Raw genomic sequence first — 22,669 nt, forward strand, 5'->3', positions numbered from 1 at the left:
CTGGACTCCGGAAACTCAAAAAACCCCATTAAAAAATTATTTTTTAAAAAATACATGGATGATGATTTTAATAAAAAGGACCTTCCCATACCCACAGGGAGTAGCACCATCAGTAGATGTGACCCTATTGGTGTGGGTGTGGCTTTGTTGGAGGAGATATGTCACTAGGGGTGGGCTTTAAGGTCTCAGATGTTCAAGCCTTGTGTCTCACTCTCTCTTCCTGATGCCTGCTGATCAGGATGTGAAATGCTCAGCTACCCCTACAGTACCATGTCTACCTGGATGCTAGTGTGCTTCCTGTCATGATGGTAACAGACTAAACCTCTTCATGGTAAGCTAACACTAATTCAATATTTCCTTATGAGTTTCCATGGTCATGCCATCTATTCACAGCAATAGAAATCCTAAGACAACTTGAAATAAGATTATATAAAAATATGAGTGTAATATTTCCAAAACTGTTTGTGAACTTGAGTATGAATCATGGAAGTATTTGTGGAAATAATACCACCCAGTTTCACTGACATCTGCCATTGTACCTGAGTATCCCCCAGCAAACCCCACTTTTGGTTCGGGCAATGAGGTGCCCAGTGCAGTTGCCATCTGGGAGTGAATACATTAGAACAATAATAGCACATTGTGAATTACTGCTAATAATAAAGATGGCACATTTGCATTAGCAACTAGTGGGACTCTAGAAAAGGAAACTGGAGAACATAGCTGTCAGTGGAGTGAGAGAGAGGAACACGGTGTTGCCCTCACCAGCAGATGCCCTTAGGTGGAAAGGAGGCTCATGAGGTCAAATAGGGTTCCTCAAAAGAGGAAAGTTATTTAAGTAAGTTTATATATTGATCTATAATCAGCTCTAATTTCATGGATGGGAAGATTTAGAACCAAGTACAAAAAAAATGAAAAGATCTGGAAACAGATTTCTTCTATGCCATCGTTTTACCAAGCATTGGTGTAACTTATAGGTTTGTCTGGTGTTTAATGGAATTGAGTTGTTATACATCAACACAATCCCTTGCTTGAATTCTTACCAAGATTCCAGTCAATTATATATATATATATATATATATATATATATATATATATATATTCGGTATCACAGAAACCCTAGTCTAAGTGTGAATGCTAAGCTACTTTGAGGATGTGTATCTGCAAAGACAATTGCTCAATTCTTGCCTTAGAGACAAATATCAGGAATTTTGTATGATTATGCAATTAAATGCATTAGATACAGCAAAAATTTTACAATAAAATGATAAAAATTCTTTTTAATGAATAGAAGGCATTTTAAGAAAATTAATCTAATAAATTGAATAAAGTTTAAAATCATTTTTACTACAGAAACTTTCCTACTAGTACCAAAGCATAGGAACTAACTATACGTAAAACTTGAAGTTCCAATATAAGAAGTCCAATAGCCATTGGGTGAAGTACCATCCTCTACATATAACCAGGTAGATGAATTATGTTGAAAATTAATTCTAGGGAGATATTTTATATGTTTACTCATGACTTTCACTCGACATATTTCTACAAAGAAGAATCAAGAAGAAAATGAAATTGAAAGAACAATTTGTGGGACAAGGAGATACTTGTCAATGTATCTGCTTTGAAATACAAGGACCCGAGTTCAATCCTCAAATCCTGTTTTTAAAAAAATGCTTGGCCAGTTGGCTCACGCTCACAGAGGCAAGGAGGGCAGATCCCTAGGGCTCACTGACATGCTAGCCTAACTTATTTGGTGAGCTCCAAATCAATTAGAAAAACTGTCTAAAAATAAAAGTGGACAGCTCTAAGCAATAACACCGAGGCTATCACTGAGGCTATCCTCTGGTTTCTATGACCATACGTGTGTATGCATACTCGCCTAGGCATGGAGAGAGAGAGAGAGAGAGAGAGAGAGAGAGAGAGAGAGAGAGAGAGAGAGAGAGAGAGAGAGAGAGCGAGCAGAGAAACAGACACAAAGAGACAGAGACAGAGGGAGAGACAGAGACAGAAACAGGAAGGTCACTTTAAAGTATGAAAACCTGTAGGCAAACCATGGAAAAATTGGTAAGGTATGCCATGGCTGTATATACAACTTATGAGAAAGATCAACCACCAAGACCTTACACTGGCCAAGTGGATGTGTATCATATTCTGTGTTTGGGTTTCTCAGCCCTTGCATTGCAGGCATTGTGGGGGATACATACTTTGATGGAGTAGGAAGCTGCCCTGCCTGGTGTAGGATGTTCAAGAGCATACCTGGCCTTTGCTAGCAGATGCCAATCATGTACCTGTTTCCCATTTAGTGATTATCAAAAATAGCCCCAGCCGCTGTTAAGGGTGTCCCAGGGGACATAACCGGTCAAAACCATACCTGGTAACCCTGACATTTGGAAATACACATACGAAGAAAGTGCTGGCTACAAGCATTTTCTACTTTGGGAAAAATAAATCGAGGACAACATAAATAGCTTACTCTTGTTCCCTTGAGTATTATGGACTTATGGAAATAGAACTAAGAGCAGAAATATAATGCTACTTAAGAAATCTGCATGGCTCTTCCTTGTATGGACATCCTCCTGCAGTTAGTCAGTCATAGAATTCTGTTTGTCAAAACAATATAATTTTGAAGAACCTTCATTTTCTGACTATTTACTTCATGGCAAGAACATTCTTCTGATCAATTGCTTTATGGCTTTTGAGAGTATATTAGTTCTTTATGCAAACTAGGCAACAGCCTCTTATCTTGACTATGCTTGAGTCTTAGCTTCCTCTGTAGTCACAGCTTTCTGGATTTTAGATTTATAGGTCGTTGTTTATCCTGAATCCACTGCTTCTCCCACCACTCATTGGCTAAGTGTTCAGAGTTTCCAGGGTTGAGCTTGAGGCTTCTCTGTATTCCTTGTAGCATGCTGTTTCCCTGGGTGATTATCTCCTGGACTTCACAAACCATGTCAGCAGGGGCATTCCCTTGACTATTTCAGAAGCATCTCATTTGAATGTCTCAGCCCTTTCTGATCAACGTCATTTTTCTTGTATGTGTTTCTCTTGACCGGTTGCTCGCTCAGGTCACAACTAACACCTCCTCACTCATTTTCACGAGTAGTTCTTTATCATATCCTACTTATGATACAAAATTTTTTTGTTTAGCCTGCTCATGGCCACTGATGTTATGCCTTAGTCTAAACCATGATTGTCTAGCTGCACTTGGACCATTTCAGCTCCCAGCACAACCCAGTAGGCTTTGCAGAATCCAGACTCTGCAATCCCTGCAAGTAAGTCCCCATTTTACACCTCTAACTGCACTAGTCCTTTGTTCCATTTCTCAACCTATTTTCACAAAACGTTTACAAACAGTGACACAAAACATGGACACGTGTTTTAAATTAGGATGTAAAAGCAAGATTTGGAATCCTGGGATCCCCAGGACTTGATAACCCACTAGGTGATGAAGCCCTTCAAAAATTACATTAATAGACAATAAGCTATTCGGCACTTTCTGCCTCTAAACACAGAAGGTCGAGAAGCTTCCAACCCTGCAGCTAGATTACACATTGTGAATTACATGTTCTCCTGAAATAAGCACACTGTAGATAGAAAAATATAAAGAAAGAAAACAGAAACAAAAGAGCAGTTTCAGAAGTAGTCTGTTGTTGGCAGAACTAGAGAGGTTCTGCTTACTCAAAATTCTAAGGCAAGCTCAAACACCCTCTCTCTCCCCTCTGTTCCACTTCTCTCTCACTCTTTCTCTATTTCTCCCGTTCCCTCCCTCTCTCTCCCTCCCTCCATCTTCCCTTCCCTCCTTCCCTCCCTGGCTCCCACTCAAAACTAATTTTTTCTGTAAAAATCAATCAAACCATCCATCGATCCATCCATCCATCCATCCATCCATCCATCCATCCATCCATCCACCAATCAATAGGATTTCAAAATCCTTCCAGCAATCCCATAGACAACTCTTGTCTGAGTTTATCAAGTTAACAAAAATTCATTGGACAACGGCATAAGAATAAGGAAAGATGAAATAGTATTGGTTTTATCAGACTGTCTGATAAAAGACAAGGAAAGCATATTATACATTTGCATTTTCAGCTCCCATTCCAAGGCAATGTCCCTTCAGTAAGGTAATAATGAAAGCACCGTTACTCTAGAGGGAGAAATATCTCTAAAGCTGTGAAATTACCTCTCCCCTCACTCACACACACGCTCAGCTCTATTTTTGTAGTTGCACGAGTAATCTAACAGAAAAGCAGGCGAAGGCAGTGCCAGATTTCTAAAATGTCTGACTGCTTGTCCTGGTTCTCTCTGGCACGTCCCCCGTGACCCAGCCAGTTCCTAGTTTGCCGCGCATCTGTGTTGCCCATTTGCTTAACAGCAGTGGCACATATTCAATAGGACTAACCTGGATGAATGTCACCCACCCTCTGCACAGACTCAAGAGTCACAAATGCCACCAAACAGAAGCTACCACTGAAGCATGGCTAATTCACCAGAAGAACACTTCTCTTTTGCCCTCTTTGCCCAATATGCATTTCATTACCGTGATGCCACTACCCTACCAGGCTCAGTATTTGACAGGGTTTATGACACATGTCCAGATGGGAATTACACATTATTAAAATTCACTCTGATTTAAAAAAAGTATTGCCAGAAGAAAACTCTTTTTCATGTACTTCATGCTAAAAGATCACCGATAACTTTCTCATTCAGGAAGACTAAGAACAGAACCTTGCATGCATTTTGATGGTGAATATTCGAAACAACCTTTTCTTTTTCACACAAATTCAGTAAGTTGTGAAATCAGACAGACAAGGGGAAAAAAAAAAAAACTGCTGTGTCTAACTAATCACAGGCAGGTTATTTCATCTCTCTGTGTCCTTGTCCCTTGTATATAAAGACACTAACAATAAGTATCAATAGAGAGACACAGGACGGACTAAACCAGAAAACCACATGGCACAGATGTCAGCCATATCTGAACTGCTCAATACATGCCTGTAATATAAAGAAGGAAGGGCACGGAAAAGACCCTCACCTCTCACTTTGTCACCAGCCTTGGGATTTCAACTCTGTCATTACAAATGAAAAGGGTTATTTTTGTCAGTTTGCAGTAGCCAAAGAAAACGAAGGCAGCCTGGAGATACTTACTCAGAGGAAAGAAAAACCAAAGCTAGAATAGAGGCAGACTCCCAGGTAAAGCAGAACTGTCCATTCCTGGCCTCATCAGCCCTCGCAGGGATCAGAAGGCCCATGTAGGGGTCACTGCTCTCTGGTCTGCTATTCCTGGCTATGTGAGCTTTGACAATTCTTTGCAATGCCTCCTCCTCTCGGAGAGAAGATGGACAGGGCAGCTCTGACTTTTCCTTTTCAGATGTAACCCCAAGGACAGCTGGGAAAGAGGGGTGTGGCAAGAGTAATAGGGTATTCTTAGGGGTCCAGGACAAGACTTCTCAATAGGAATTTTGCTCACATCCCTTTATCAAATAATCAGAAGATAAACCAAGTTTAAAACAGTGAAGTGTACAGAAACAGACCCAATCCAGCCTTACTGTAAAAACTAGTTAACAGTTTGCAGGGTCACACTGTTTCTTAGCATTCTTCCCTAGCCCTCGGTGGTAACTCTCCCTCAGGAGACTGCTACGGTTGTCTTCATTTAAGGTGGGGGAAGCTCAGGCATGAAAAGTTTAGAAATGTCTCAAGAAGACTATCTATAATGAAACCAAAATTTTGCCTAAAATGAATGTGGCCCCAGACCCATCCCCCCACCCTTTCACTCACTGGGAAACCATCCTCAGATCTTAAAGAGTCCTTCTTCCCACCCGTCATCATTCCAGCTATTAGGACAGACCTGACATTAATGAGTTGGTATGACAATGTAGGGAATTTTAGGTCTCTCTCGTTTAATGTTTACAATGGACACATTGCAAACTAATATGTGCAACAGTTCCAAAGTAGGTACACATTACAGTGTTCCATGTGAAACAACAGCGGGTCCTACAGTGGAGGCTAGGGAATAGGTGCCTTGTGAACCATGAGGTATACACTCATCTGAAACTATCACATTATCAAAATGCTGAACGCAATAGAATAGTTCAACTCTATAGGTAACTGAAGACCTTAAGTTGCTTTAAGTCTGAGTTACATCAGGCTGTGTAGACAATGCCCCCCATGGCAAGACTGAGAGCCCAGGTCTGAAAACAAATGAACTTCCCAGTAGAAGCCTTTGCCAAGTCTAGAATTGTCCCCAGTCTGGAACAGTAAACACTTACCGAGAGCTGTATTTCACTCACGCAGTTCTTTTCACTGCTGCTAATCAGAATCCCTTTTGTTTCCCTCGGTACAGGTTTATCTTCCCACAGCCTACAGATTATGACAGACTATTTGCAAAGAGAAACTTAGAGACACCCGGCGCGATACTCTTTTCAGGGCTCGCTTAAAATCTTGAAAGGAACTCACCCGTTGTGTTGTGCATTCCCTCTTTGCCAAAGGGTGCCGTGGTTTCGAAAGCGAGTCCAGTCCTTCTGAACTTTTCTGTATCCGTTATAATATTAAAGAGCCTCAAGGAAGGGAAGTGGTTAGTCAACTTGCTAATTTTATCAGTTCCCCAGCACTCCCGGTTAAACAGTACCTGATGCTACAGACAAGAAATCAGTGTTTCAGTTCGTTTCCCTGCCACAGCAAACCGGGAAGCAGAAGGAGGGACTGTATCTGGTTTGTAGCACAAGACACTCAATGAATGAACATCTTATTACTATTAATAAGAAGTCTAATAAATGCCAGACGCCAGTGATTCAACAAAATGAAGAGGAGGGACGAGAATGTCAGCTCATACTCCAGGAAACTCGGTATGGGTGGGAAGGGGGTGATTTTAATGCAATCAGAGGACGTGTGGGACGTGGCCGGTGTTTCATTTGTTGATAAATTATTCTGCTCTGGAATGGAGCCAGTTTACCGGATATAGAAACTTCCACCACTGGGGGCCCTGGCTCAGACCACTCTTCCTCTGGAGCTTAGTAATTAACACACAGGACAAGGGAGAAAATGTGTGCCTCTGGATAAGGGAAATTTACCACTCTCTGAAGGAGCAGGCATGAACTGTGTCCTGGAAGTCAAACTCGACAAGAAACGAGGAGAAAATACAGACCCAGAGACAGATTTTTAATAAAGTAAAATGCTTTTGATGTTTTCATCCAACTCCGAGGAAGATTGCCACAAATATAAAAACACTGTCGCCCCAGAACCCTAGACCAGGCCGTTTCCTGAGCTACTTAAATGGCTGGTATTTGAAGTAAATCTGAAGTGCTCACTTTGAAGTACATCCCCCACCATATCTAAGGATTATGGAATTAGAAAAAAAAAGAGAATGTCTGCAAAGCAAATCATCTGGAAGGCTCATTAACCCTTGCTGCAGACTGGCTGAGAACACATTCCCTCAAAGACATCCTGACAGATTGAAATCACGTAAAGTGACAAGGTCAAAAAAAAAAAAGTTAAATTCCATACCGTGGTGCAGTGTGAACAAGGAAGGGCCCACGGGCACCCTTCCCTTATTACCACCCCCCAAATCAGTACCACTCCCCAACTAAACAAAGGAGGGCAAAGAGCATGGAGAGGATTGCCCTCATTTCCCATAAGCCCATTTTCGACTTACATTTAAGGGAACGTGCTCCTTGATGTGAGCGTAAGTGACATGTAAGCAGGGCCCGACCCTGGGACCCTGCATAAGAAGCAAGAGCTTTAGAGCTCCATGCACTCCCTACCCCCATTCCCACCTGGACACCGACACGTTCCTGGGAGCTCCACACTTCCACGGTGACCCTCTCACCCATAGTCACACCTCCAAACAGACCCTTCTCCCCAGTTCCTCACAAACCCCTCAGACTCTCCTCTTCTGCAGGACACTGCTGCCCTTTGGACAAACTTTGTCCCTACTCTAAGATGCTTGAACATCCCTGGTTGAAATCTTATAGCATAGGTCACTGTTCTCTCTTTCCACCCAGGAACTATTTCACTGTGACATCTGTCTAGAACACTGAAGGCCTCGTTAGGGTTTAGGACTGCCCTTACTGCCCACTGAGAGCCACCTTTAAGCTTCTTTAAGCTTAAAAAAAAAAAAAAAAGCTCTACATTAGAAGCAAATGTATTGATGTATCTAAGATGAAACTCATGGATTATACAACCACAAGCTACATAGTGTAATTCTTAAAAATCAGGATGCTCCCAGGAATGAGGAGTTACACATTGAAGAATTCTTCAGGTGCCTGTGCTACCATCAGTGAGTAAATTTGAATTAAGAAGCCAGTTCTTGCAAACAGGTAAGAAAATGAAAAGACTGGAAGGTTTCTACACTGACTAGATATAGAACAAATACAGTATTAAAATAAAAGTGAAAAAAGCAGAGTTATAGGTATATTATAAAATATAAGGAAAATAACATGAACTGAAGTCCAGATAACATTGAAGATAAGCCACACACTATCAGGGGCTAGAATGATGGCTCAGCTGTTAAGCTCTCCATCTGTTCTTCTAGAGGACCCAAGTTCAATTCCCAACACTCATGAGGCAGCTTATAACTGCCTGTAAGTCCAGTCCAAGGAGACCTGTTGACCCTTCTGGCCTCTGTGGGTACCAGGCATGAAGATGTCACACAGATGTACATGCAGACAAATCAGGCATAAGCATTCAAGTGAATAAATATATAGAAGTAAACATCAACAATGAATTTCGGTATGGGATTTTGGAATTGCTCCTTATTCTAAAGACTGTGAAAGAGCCTTGGCTTTCCTTCTTTATATGTTGAATGAGGTGACTACAAGCACATGAATAAAGCTATGATATATTGATTACTCAAGTATCATCAGCAACACTGGGGTCAGTGCTATGGTTGTTCAAACAGGGACAAGCCCATAGTTAACCTTTAAACAAGACAATAGGACTATTAGTTGGAATTATCTGGTTGTTGTGGTCATAGAGAACTCATTATCTGTTCAAACTTTTTAAACCTGAGGAAAGGAATGAGCATCAGGAGTGAAGGAGACCAGGGAAGGTAGAGGAGATGAAAGGCATGTGTGACAGCCATCAAAGGCTCCCCTGTGGAGACAGGGAATGATGGATCCTAGCAGCAAAGAAATCCCTGTCTTTACATAGAAAGTAAACCCCTGTTTACCCAAAATGCCATTAATATACCATAGGAAATGTTTTTCTCAGCAGAGTAGGAATCTTTCTATTTGCTATAAAATGTTTGTTTTTCCGACTGATAAGATCTCCAACTTAGGTATTGACTCCTCAGTCAAAAACTATTTTCAGTAATGACATGAGTAATAACGAAACTGTGGAGAAAACTCCTTGGATGAATAAGGACCTGAATTTCATCCACAAAAGCCACACTTGAAAAAATATAATTTAATAAAAGATAAAATGGACATGGTAGTAAAGATTATAAACTTACTGTTGAAGATACTATGACGGGCAGATCCCTGAAGCTCACTGACCATCTGGCCTAAACTATTTTGCAAGTTCCAGGCTATTGAGAGACAGTCTCAAAAAAAAAAAAAAAAAAGGTGAATAGAACCTGAGAGATGACAGCTAAGGTTGAGTTCTGACATCCACGAGCATGGAAAGATACGTTCCTGCATACGCACACTCACCCACCTGTGTGTGTGCACACATGCAGCACACACACACACACACACACTAAAAGACAATGTTCTCACCATAATAAGCAGGTGACCATATGCTGCTATTTTAATATATAGAAACATTTTTATAAAAATTAAATGTAAAGGACTCCAGAATACCAACCATCATACTTATAAGAAATCTCCATATATCATTTTATTCCTTCTTTGTAGCCTTCAGTACACTCTAAGTTTTCAAAATTAATTCACAATCTTTTTTCATTAAGAATTAAGTAAGAAAGTGCATTTTTGGTTAAGAATTGAAGAGAAGGAAGTTATAAAAATCCTGTCTAAAAGAACTGCAGGGAAAAAATAAAACAAAAAACAGAAAAGAGGCTGAGGGAAGGAGATCCAGTGATCAGGCCAACATGGTATCCATCTCAAGGGAAGGCCCCAAATCCTGACACTAGAACTGTTGCTATAGTGTACTTACAGACAGGAGCCTAGCATGGCTCTCCTCGGGGAGGCCCAACAAGCAGCTGACTGAGAGAGATGCAGATACTTACATCCAATCAATGGACTAAAGTTGGGAACCCCTGAGGCTGACTTAGGAAAAGGCTGGAAGAAGCTGAGGAGGAGGGTGACTCTATAGGACAAACAGAAGTCCCACCTAACCCAGACCCTTGAGATTTCTCAGACACTGAGCCACCAACCAGGCAGCAGACACCAGCTGATATGAGGTCCCTGACACTTACACAGTAGAGGACTGCCATGTCTGGCCTCAGAGGGAGAAGGCAAAGAGGAGCCTAATGCTCCAGAGACTTGAGGCCCCAGGGAGTGGGGAGGCCTGACAGGAGCATGGTGGTTGCAGGGAGACGTCCTTTTGAAGGCAGGGGGAGGAGGAATGGGATGAGGAATTGAGGGAGGGTAGACCAGGAGGAGGGCAACTGTGAAAAAAATAAAAGTAACAAAGATAAAAAGAATAAATAAATAATTTACTTGAACGCATTTAGAAAGGATGACAGTAATAATGGACAAACAATATTCTTATCTAACATTTATCTGTGCTCTGTTTCAAGGACAGGTGAAAGACCAGAGAAGCTCCTGGCCAATAAGCAGAGGCTCACATCCAAGGAATAGCATCCATATCTTATGCCGCATAATTTTATCTACTATCTCAGACAACCAAGGCCAACTCATGAAGCATCTCAGTATAAGTAATTATAAAAACAACACTTGAAGAACTGAGTGTTGACTTTAAAACAAGAGTAATAAAAGAGCTGAAAAAATAAAATTCCCTCTGAGCTAATTGTAATGGTAGCAATAATAATTATGATGATGATGATGTTTGTTTTCATAATAAAGATGCTTTAAAATTTTAAATAGTTTTTCCTTTTTACTAATTTAATATGAGAAGCTGAGTCATATTTGAATTCAATTAAATTGATTTATTAATTTCCTCTAAATTTAAAAATTACTGAATAAAGCCCCTCATACAAACCAGTCTTATCCTTTGCTCTACAGAATCTAGAACGACTTTATTTCCATTAAGAACGTTTCTCCAAAATTGGAATTTTAATTAGAAATGTGGCAAAAAATGATTATCAAAAGTACAAAACTTTACATCATAAAAAAGCCCACTTCTTTGAAATTCACACAAAACAGGGATATTTGAAATACACAATCAATAGACACTTCAAATTTTATCATGACTATTATTTTTTTTTCAATTTTGAAATGTATACACTTAGAAAAGGGATTTTAAAAAGCGATAATTGCATGGAATGATGATATAACTGTTGGAGGCAGTGCTTTTCTGGGTTGTCTCAAGGATTTCAGTTATTCAGACAGCTGATTTTGAAAGTAAATTGCCCCACACTCTCATAAGTTATACAGTGACTGTTGCTTGGATCTTTAAATATGTTTTCAAGCATATTCATTTCCATACTGCAGGATCAGAAGATTATTCGATTTATAAATGATATCTTTTGGCTATACATTAACTTCAATGTTAACTTTCAAAGCAGATACTTGATGGTTTCCAAGTTGGGAATGCAATATTGTTGAGGAAGACAGAGTAAACAAAATTACCAGTTGCCTGGCACAAGAGTAGAGATAAAAGTCTTATAAGCACACGCATCCTACAGTATGTCTTCTTTAGGAAAGCACCTCAGATTTAGTCGCTTGAAAATGTTTAGACATTCGACTGAACATATATATTGAGGTGATTATACTGAATCAAGAGTTTGCTTACTGACATGTATTCAAATTCAAAACTGGCCATTGGAATAAAATATCACTAGCTTACTGTGTGTTTATGTAGGTGAATGTACGTGCACTGAGTGGGTGTATACTCCCCAGAAAGCATAATACATAAGTCAACTTCAATGGTAATCTACATATGGAAATTCTGAAAGATTATCACTTTTACCTATCAACTGATGCTAAGATGTTGACAACAAACTTGGGAAACATGCAGTTGATGGAGGAATGAACGGCATACCTCCCCTAGGAGTAAAATTGTAGAACTATTCGAACTTTGAAGGTGACACTATTTCTTTTTTTAAAAAATTCCAAAGAAAACAGAAATAATAGTTTTGGCAAGTGACTCACCAGGTAACTGTTATCATACTGTTAGTTCAGAGTGTCACCGAACATCTACAAGTAATCTCTATGTTGTGCCTAGGACTGTTTTAAAAAAATAAATAATGTCACTGCTCAGCTTCTGTGCATGATCACATACCACACTAAAATCATCTAATGAGATAGCATGCATTTGTAGTGTAGTGTAAAGGATGGGAAAGGCTACAAAGTACATGTGTATTACACATCTCAGAGTACAAACGTGCACATGAGATGCACAAAAACTCCAACTCCCTCTCCCAGATATTTAATAGGACACAACCAAACAGACAGCTCAGAATATGTAGGGTGTGTCCTTTGACTTCTGAAATTTTATTTATTTTTAGTTTCACTTTGTGTATTTCTATTTTTTCCCTGGACAAAAACAAACCTGTCTGATGAACCAGAAGAAATTGAATAAGTCTATCTCATATTCATATGGAAATAACTCTCTTCTCATCTTGTTACTAATGTACCTTATTACTTTTAATCATGAGGTGCTAAAGATCACATCCAATATAGTATAATTACATAAGAAAAACTTCACTTTGAACAATAGTAAGAATGAGTATTGTGTTTAAATTAAATGAAATAGAAAAGTTTACCAATCGATCTTATGAGAAATTTGAAAGTCTTCACTTATTTAACTATTACAACAACTATCGGGGCTAAGTTTTCATAAAGGCGTTTGACAGATGAAGAGACTAATTCACTGCAGTATTAAGTCTTTGACCAAGATTTCCCTAATGACAAGTGGAGGATCCAAGGTGATTGCTACTCATGCTGATGACACTGTCGGTGTCTAACACTACACAGGGCTACTTCTTTTGGAAGCCAGAGAGGTCGTCCATGATGGTCTTTGAGGTAAGACATATACAACAAGGTGGGGACAGAGTAGGCACTTCTGTCCTGTAGCAGCATGGTGTGAACCTGTGAGATGACAGCGGAACTGGGGAGACCAGCCAGGGATAGCACAAAGTCAGTGTCTAACTGAGCCCGTGCTTTCCGAACTAGAAGTCAAAACACACGGTCCAGAGCCGAGAAATGAAGTAAGTCTTAGAGTTTGCCCGATGGGTCAATGTGCAATGAAAGCAAACTCCTATGTGCACGTACCAGTCCATGCTTACGCCAGCACCCTCGATGCTATTTTTAGCTATCATACTTCATAATTATTCAATTATTTAAATCATATGCAGCAATAATATCCAATTATACAAAAACCCATACAAGGGAAACCATGAAACTTGTCTCACCAGTGACTCAATACCTCACAAGTCACTAGTGACAGATTTTACACTTCCCTAGTGTGTTTCTTTCTCTTTACCTTTTTGTTGTTTGCTAGTGATGATATTTTGTTTGGATTAAGACAGGGCCTTGCTATGAAACTCAGTTTGACCCCTCAGTGCTAACCCCATGCCTCTGCTTTTAAGCGCTGTGTTTATGCGCAGGCCACCATGTCCACCTCCAGCATCCTTCCATTTAGCCACACTCATGCAGTACTTAAGAGAATGTAGGTCATGCTAATCAGCTAGGATGCTTAACTCGTGACAAGAAGTTTAACTGGATCAGGCAGCATAACCTTCTCTCATTTTTGTGGGAACAACGGGTTTTATGATTGTTTAATTTCTTAACACTACAGCATCTTGGGTACCATTTAGAGCTCTTCCTAAAAAAGGATCCATAATGTACAATTACTCACTAAAATGAGTCAGGAATATTATTAAAAAAATTTTTTAATTTACAAAATGGAGAAATGTACTAAATCAGATTAGTTACACAATAAGACTTGTACTATAACTAGTATATAGTTAATAATCAAACATTACTAAATTCAGTTATAAGGATTAATATCAAACAACATTTAAATAGTGTCTCTTTTTAATTCAATATACCCAGGGATTCATGTGTGTGTTCATGTGTTTAGGAATGTGTGTGCTCAGGTGTGTGTGTGTGTGTGTGTGTGTGTGCTCAGGTGTGTGCGTGCTCAGGTGTGTGTGTGCTCAAGTGTGTGTGCTCAGGTATGTGTGTGTGCACTCAGGTGTGTGTGGTTGCCTGTGACAGTATGTGTGTGTTTCTTTAAATATTTTTTCATGGTAGTTATGTGCTTATTCTTCCCACCCCCTTCTTACAAGCATTACTATATAGTTTTTAAAATCCTTCTAAGATCCATAATCCTATTGAATCAGGAATAAAAACGTGTATTTAGTTTCAGGCAAACAATTGTTCAACAGAAGCCCCTTCAATTTTTAATTATTCCTTCTTTCCTCTCTAACTTCACTGTTATTCTCTGATTTTTAATCTTGAAAGCCAGTCAGGGCACATTATTTATGTTACATTCAGTGAGGATAAAAAGAAGAAAAGGCATTTTATTCAGGACACTAACACTAACCTTGAAATGTTATTTTCTGAACATTTGTTCTGCTCACTGAGCAAATTTTAGTCTTCAAGTCAGATGTCTAAATACAGTGCTTAAGCTCTGCTTAGAGGCTAAAAATATAGACTTCTGCACAAGGTGATGGTTACAAAGGAAGGTGTTTAGAATATGGTTCAATGGGAGCTAAGGTAATTGAACCTCAACTACATAGTTCAGCCAGAAGAATTCCTCCACACTGAAGCTTTGGAGTCAAATCTTAGCTATTATTCTCTGAAATGTGTTTTACTTAAAAGGAGAATCAATTAAAGAAGTAGTTTCCTGAAACTCTTCACCAGGTCCTCCGTTTGATCGCCCTAAGCCTGGAAGTTGTGGAATCCATTGTCAATCTCTCTCTGTAAGAGAGTAGCTACAGAAGCAAGCTCAGAGAGCTTACTCAGTCTGCAAACCCTGCTGGCTACAAAGCCCATGTGATAATTTCCCCCTCTTAAGAAAATCTATGAGCAAATGTTAAAAAAGTTTTGATGACCAGCATCACCAAAGTAAAAGCCCGTCTGTCACATAGAAAACACAGCCCAGGCAGGAAACACATGTCACCCCTGGCTGTGTCAGACTCAGATACTTTGTGCCTTAGGCACACCCAGCCCAAAAGCACAGGACCAAGGAAGCAGACATGAGAACAGCACAAAACTGCCTGCAATGGGGAATCCAGGCATTCAGTAAACAGGAAAGATCTCGATGACTGAAGAGGGATGGAGATGTGCTCTTGAGTGGATTGTACCCGAGCTCCACCCCAACAATGTCAAGAGAAGTGATGACAGTAATTGTTTCTTATCCAAACCTTCCTCTAAATGCTCACAGAACATGTTTCCTAATGCTGCCTTGAAGGCTTTATATAAGTGCCAGGAAGTGTTACTGACAGGGGCACTTCCTTCAAAAATATGTGCTGAATGGGTAGCTTCCTTTTCACTTCCCCTTTCATCGGAGTTTTAGCTTATCAATGATTTTTAGGGGTGTCTACATTATTTCCTTCAATCTCCAAGAATTTCCCTTTCAATGCTCAGAATGCACTCTTCATAGGTTACGTAGGAGATAAGTGAGATAGAGAAGCACCAGGCACTAAGATTAATCTCAGAAAACAATATTTGACTAATTTATACAAAATACATAAGGTAGCCCATGTGAAACTAGTCTCTAGAAACTATTTGCTCTTCTGAAATGGGCAAATATGAACACACACATATGATATATAAATAAGAATTCTAGTCAACTATTTGTATCACCCTGATCATAATGTGACTGGGATAAAATCAGAATATAAGAATTTTTCTAATCATTTCATTCACCATTATTCTATAATAATCAAGCCACTTACTCTTTAGTAAGACAAGAGTCAAACTGGTGGTCCAAAATCCAGGGAGGGAGTTAGAGTAACTAATATAAGGGGTGGTGTCAAATATCTACAGATTCTGTTGATGATGCTGTATCAAGTATATTTAATAAAAAGTGTTTGGTTCATTTGAATATTATTTTATAAATAAAAAGTAGAATGGTTTACATGGAGATTAAATCTTTATGGAAAGCTAGATTGAATTCCTGCATATGCCAACACACAAGTTCAATATATTTCAAATGTATTCTTTTTAAGTCACAAGAGAGAGATTTTAAAAGACGCCCATATCTGTTCTCTAATTGCCCAGACCCTGGTTTTCAGAGTAGAGTTCCCAATATCGCGTCAGAGCAAGCTCTACTATGCGATTAAATGCCCAATTGGAAAAAAATTATTTTTCTTTCTTGAATTACTAAATATCTCCTCATAGCTTTCAAAGTGACTTTATAAAGTTAATGTGAAATCCATAAAAAGATTGTATATCTTTTTATATGTACATATTCACCATGTCCCTGGGCATTTCTTTCAGCATGGAAAATTTCTGATATTTTAAAGTTAATTTAGGGGAGGGAAGCTGAAGAAATAACTACATCTTACAGAATTTTAAACACTTCCCTTTTAATATGTTTCATAAGAGGCACGTCTAAAGTGAGATACATGTAGATAAATATGCCACTCTGTGAAGAGTCTAGACCACAGACATTCTAGAGCAATGTCTGTAGTGTATACACGAGATGCCATTTCCTTGTTTTGAGTTCTTGGTGTTGCTGTGGGAACAGCAATAAAGAACTTTGTTGGACTGTAAGCTGTTTATATTATTTAACCTCTTCCCAGGGACTACTCCCTCCACTAAATTCTTCATGATTTTTAACATAGAAACCCACTTAATAACTTTTTTATGTCAGTTAATTGTGAAAAAAATAATCATCTTTGAGCTATTCCTGCAAACATTCTGGGCATGAAGCTAGGTTCCAAAAATGATTTTATGTAACTGAACATCTATTTCACAGATCACAGGATCTGACTGCAGGACATGCATAACTGGCCTCTTGGTCGTTCCAAATCTCATTTCATAAAGCTTAAAAATGGAGTCAAGCATGAACATGCATGTGAAATCCTGCAAATATCCATCAGGGTTACCGTGACATTTAGAGTCCACCAGTAAACTCTAACTTCTTTCCCAGCTTAACGTCTTTCTTTACATGGCTGCATTAAAATAGTTGGAAGACCATAATGAACTTTGTAGCTAGTCACTTACTTATTCTTCATATATTTATGTGATATTATTCTAGATTCTTCAAGGTACAAGGGACATGCTCTGAACAAAGCTAACACCCTAAAGTCTCTAGGGTGGTCCTAGAAAGATGCAAGACAGACAATAAGGAATACACCCAGAGTAGAATAATAGGCATATTAGCAAATAGAAAGTACTGCACACAAAGGGAAACATGGAATGGGGTCCTATAGTTTTAAATGTGGCCAGGGCTGGGTTCAGTGAGAAGCTGACTTCTGAGAAAAAGAAATTGCAGGAAGCTAATCTCCTCAAAAGTGCAAGAGCTTCCACAGACTAATGGAAAAGGCCAAGTGTGGAGTGTCTCCTGGGAGCACAGAAGTAAGGGCATAAAATACTGTAGAGGCAACTGGAACTGCAGCCATCCAAACAAAGGGAGAGTTGCTAGGAAACCGTGGGTCACAGTACAGGTGCCACACCACACAGTGCCATGGGAGTCATTGTAGGGTTGTGGATATTGCTGCTGAAAACTGAGGAACAGCCATGAGCTATGATCAGAGTAACATTACGACTGACTTTTTAACAGGACCATTTGGCCTCTGCTTGAGGACAGGTAGTGTGGAGGGTGTTTCTGAGTAGAAACTGAAAACGCAACAAAAAAAGGCTGTTTCAAGTAAATCCAAGCAGACATTACAGAGGTGTTAGTCACATAGATAGCTAAGGTCAGAAAGGTTTTGTTGTTGTTTTGTGTGTGTGTGTGTGTGTGTGTGACACATAGAAGTCACAGAAAGGTATCAAGTACCCTCTTGTTGCACTAACATACTAAATCCTTTGAAGCGGAGTCTCTTCCTAAACATGAAGCTCATGTACATTCAGCTTCACCGACCACCTCATGCCCTCCCCCAATATTTCTGGTATTCTAGGTGCTATGTGAGTACAGGGTACTCAGCTTTCCACCTCATGCGTGTGAAGCAAGCACCCTTAACCACTGAGCCATCTTTCCAGTCACACAGGTCATATTTTGAGGGAAGAGATGACAAGAGTTTGTAACTGGTGAAATCTGAATGAGATGGAAGATAATGCTTATGATGTCCACGCTTTAATCTAAGCAATTAATGAGCTGTACCACCACCAATACAAGAAAGGAAAGCAAGATTACAGCCCTACTCCCATCTAATCCATGAAATAATCCATTGATCATCCTGAAGCATGTCTTTGTACATTTCACATGATCACAACGTTCAAGAATGTATATAACAGTGATGTGTACACTTTCAACTTTATAGAAAGAAATGTATACTTTTTTCCTTTTTTATTAATTTACATTTCAAATGTTATCCACTTTCCTTGTTTCCCCTCCAAAAACCACCTGTCCCCTCCCCACCTCCGCCTGCTCACCAACCCACACACTCCTGCTTCCTGGCCCTAGCATTCTTCTACACAGGGGCATAGAACTTTCACATGACCAAGGGCCTCTCCTCACATTGATGACCTACAAGGCCATCCTCTGCTACATAAGCAGCTAGAACCATGGGTCTCACCATGTGTACTCTTTGGTTGGTTGTTTAGTCCCTGGGTTGCTCTGGGGGTACTGGTTGGTTCATATTGTTGTTTATCTTATGGGAATGCAAGCCCCTTTAGCTCCTTGGGTCCTTTATTTAACTCCTCCATTGGAGACACTGTGCTCAGTCCAATGCTTGGCTGAGAGCATCCTCCTCAGTATTTGTCAGGCACTGGTAGAGCCATTCAGATGACAGCTATATGAGGCTCCTGTCAGCAAGCAGAATCCACAATACTGTCTGGGTTTGGTAACTGTATATGGGATGGATCCTCAGGTGGGGCAGCCTCTGGATGGCCTTTCCTTTAGTCTCTGCTCCACACTTTGTCTCTATACTCCTCCCATGGGTATTTTGTTCCCCCTTCTAAGTAGGACTGAAGTATTCACACTTTGGTCTTCCTTCTTCTTGAGCTTCATGTGATCTGTGAATTGTATCTTGGGTATTCTAAGTTTCTGGGTTAATATCCACATATCACCGAGTGCATACCATGTGTGTTCTTTTGTGATTCAGTTACCTCACTCGGGATTATATTTTAAGGATCCATCCATTTGCCTAAGAATTTAATAAATTCATTGTTTTTAACACCTGAGTAGTACTCCATTGTATAAAGTTACCACATTGTCTATATCCATTCCTCTGTTGAGGGAGATCTGGGTTCTTTCCAGCTTCTGGCTATTATAATAAGACTGCTATGAACATAGTGGAACATGTGTCATGTTGGAGCTTCAGCTGGGTATATGCCCAGGAGTGGTATTGCTGGATCCTCTGGTAGAACTATGTCCAATTTTCTGAAGAACTGCCAAACTAATTACCAGAGTGGTTGTACAAGCTTGCAATCTCACCAGCAATGGAGGAGTGTTCCTCTTTCTTCACATCCTCGCCAACATCTACTCTAACCTGAGGTTTTGATGTTATCCATTCTAACTGGTGTGAGGTGGTATCTCAGGGTTGTTTTGATTTTCATCTATTGGGTTTATTGAAATATTACTTTCTTGCTTTTTCTAGGGTGTAGTTTCCCTCCTTGTGTTGCCATTTTTCATCTATTATCCTTTGAAGGGCTGGATTTGTGGAATGATATTGTGTACATTTGGTTTTATCATGGAATATCTTGGTTTCTCCATCTATAGAAATTGAGAGTTTTGCTGGGTATAATAGTCTGGGTTGGCATTTGTGTTCTCTTGGGAGTCGTATGATCTGCCCAGGATCTTTTAGCTTTCATATTCTCTGGTGAGAAGTCTGGTGTGATTCTGATAGGTCTGCCTTTATATATGACTTGACCTTTTTCCCTTGCTGATTTTAATATTCTTTCTTTGTTTGGTGTGTTTGGTGTTTTGATTATTGTGTGACAGGAGGTATTTCTTTCTGGTCCAATCTATTTGGAGTTCTGTAAGCTTCTTGTATGTTCATGGGCTTCTCTTTCTTTAGGTTAGGGTAAGTTTTCTTCTATAATTTTGTTGAAAATATTTACCGGCCCTTTAAGTTTGGAATTTTCATCTCTTCTATACCTATTATCCTTAGGTTTGGTCTTCTCATTGTGGCCTGGATTTCTTGGATGTTTTGGGTTAGGAGCTTTTTGCATTTTGCATTTTCTTTGACTGTTGTGTCAATGTTTTCTATCGTATCTTCTGCACCTAAGATTCTCTTGTCTATCTCTTGTTTTCTGTTGGTGATTCCTTGACTCTTTCCTAGGTTTTCTATCTCCAGTATTGTCTCCCTTTGTGATTTCTTTATTGTTACTATTTCTAGTTTTAGATCCTGGATGGTTTTGTTCAGTTCCTTCACCTGTTTGGTTGTTTTCCTGTAATTCTTTGAGGGATTTTTGTGTTTTCTCTTTAAGGGCTTCTAGCTGTTTACTTGTGTTCTCCTGTTTTTCTTTAAGGGAGTTATGTCCTTCTTAAATTCCTCTATCATCATCATAAGATATGATTTTAAATCAGTGTCTTGCTTTTTTGGTGTGTTGGGGTAACCAGGGTTCGTTGTGGTGGGAGAACTGGGTTCTGATGATGCTATGTAGTCTTGGTTTCTGTTGTTTATGTTCTGGTGCTTGCCTTTTGCTATCTGGTTATCTCTGGTGTTAGCTGGTCTTGCTGTCTCTGACTTTGGCTTGTCCTTCCTGCAAGCTTGTGTGTCAGTACTCCTGAACTGGAACTCATGGGAGACCAGTTCTCTCTGGGAAGAATTTGGGTATGGAGAGCTGTGGTACAGAGTCAGCTCCAGGGTGCTGACAGAGATCAGAAGGATCCTGTCCCCAGCTGATCCTTGGTTCTTGTGTCCTGATGGGTCTATGAGGGTCCCTCTTGAGCCAGGAATTTGAAGAGAAGTAGTGGTCTTACCTGTGCTCACAGGCTTTTAAGCACTCCTGGGATACAAGCTCTTTCCTAACAGTACTGTGTATGTACCCCTGTGGCAGAGGATCTGTTATAGGTGGAGATGAAAACTGGAAGGCTCCCATCCCAGGCCGCCCCTCTGTCCCTGTGTTCTGAGGGTTCCGGACAGGTTCCTCTGAGCAGCAGTGCTGATCCTACCTGTACTCACAGGTCTGTCTGTACTCCTGGGAGGCTTGCTCCCTCCTGGTGTTATTTAGGTATGGAGCCCTATGGCAAAGGATCTCCCGAAAATGTATACAATTTTATAAAGGATTTACCCAATGATAATACATGTAGCTCCAATTCATTCATTATCAAAGATATATCAATTTCTGTGAAGCAAAAATACTACAAATCATTTATCTCTATTTCAGAGTGAACAAATATTACTCGATAACTTTGTTCCCACATAAAAGGCTATCTCTAGGAAATATGTCTTCCAATGGAGTTGCTGGTCATCAAAGGATAACTTGTCTGCAAACATGTGTAAAGCAGATCTCCCATGTGTTTGCATATCTCAGTATCATCCAATGCCCTGGTGCCCAAGAGCTGCACTAGGCCTAAGTGTTTGACTTCATGCAGCTGCCCATATGATGACTGTGTGAAACTGTTTCACTATAGATTTAGTTTGTAATTACCAGGCAAGGCTTTGGTTATTTATTTTTAATACATTATTAACTATTCCTATTCTGTTTTCTAATAAGTCACATACATAAATCCATGTATATGTGTATATGTAGATCTATATTTGATATTTTAAATGCCTTTGTCAGTTTACATATTTTTTTATTTATAGTTATTCACCACTTTATTTGCTACTAGTAATTTAAAACTTTTGGTTAAGAACACTGTCTCAGGTACAGAAAGATGGCTCTGCAGCTAAGAGCACTTGCTGCTCTTGTAGAGAACTGTTCAGTCCCCAGCATCCACATGGATGATGCTTATAACAGTCCATAAGGGATCTGGTGACATTCTGTCTTGCATGGACACTAGGCATGTACACAGTCTATATACATGCATACAGGCTACATACTCATAAACATAACACTAAATCATTTTAGAAGCTGTCTCTTTGCTTTATTAATGATATTCTCTTGTTTGTATTTCTAGTTTAAGCCTTTAATCTACCCAGAACTACTTTTGAATTTTCATAAGGTAAAAATATAACTTCAATGTTTTCCTTTCCACCTTTAGTCAAATGAGCCATTCTTTCCTCCATGATCAGGAATGCCACCTCTGTCATATATCTGATTTCTTTCTGCTACTTCATTCTGCCTGGATTCTTCCAGGAGGGTTTGTTTTGCTATACACAACCTATAATTGTGTTACCTTTCTCACAATTGTATCAAAATACCCAAAAATGGAGATTAAGAAAGGAAAGTTTGTTCCAGTTCACCATTTGACAGCACCAAAGTCAGTAAGCTATGGCACAGGTAGGTACAGAAAGTTCTGGGTGAGAGAGATGAATACTGGTGCACTCTTTAGCTTCTTCTTTCTAGTCAGTCTGGGATCCAAGACC

General features: G+C 39.7%; 1 protein-coding gene across 13 annotated transcripts in view; it reads right to left on the reverse strand.

Moving 5' to 3' along the window:
• The window catches only part of Hdac9 (histone deacetylase 9), an 822,768-nt gene that overhangs the window by 626,801 nt on the left and 173,298 nt on the right, over positions 1 to 22,669 (reverse strand). For 2 of the 13 annotated variants that reach the window (XM_029540525.1, XM_029540518.1), the window contains exon 1: positions 6,451 to 6,667. The exons of the other annotated variants lie outside the window; for them this stretch is intronic. In XM_029540525.1, the coding sequence (XP_029396385.1) occupies positions 6,451 to 6,466 (16 nt within the window). In that variant the 5' untranslated portion in view covers positions 6,467 to 6,667. Of the gene's footprint in view, positions 1 to 6,450; positions 6,668 to 22,669 lie in introns of those variants that run through there. 13 annotated transcript variants of the gene reach the window in all.

This window comes from Mus pahari, chromosome 7 (genome assembly GCF_900095145.1).
Source record: "Mus pahari chromosome 7, PAHARI_EIJ_v1.1, whole genome shotgun sequence".
Classification (NCBI taxonomy): Eukaryota; Metazoa; Chordata; class Mammalia; order Rodentia; family Muridae; genus Mus; species Mus pahari.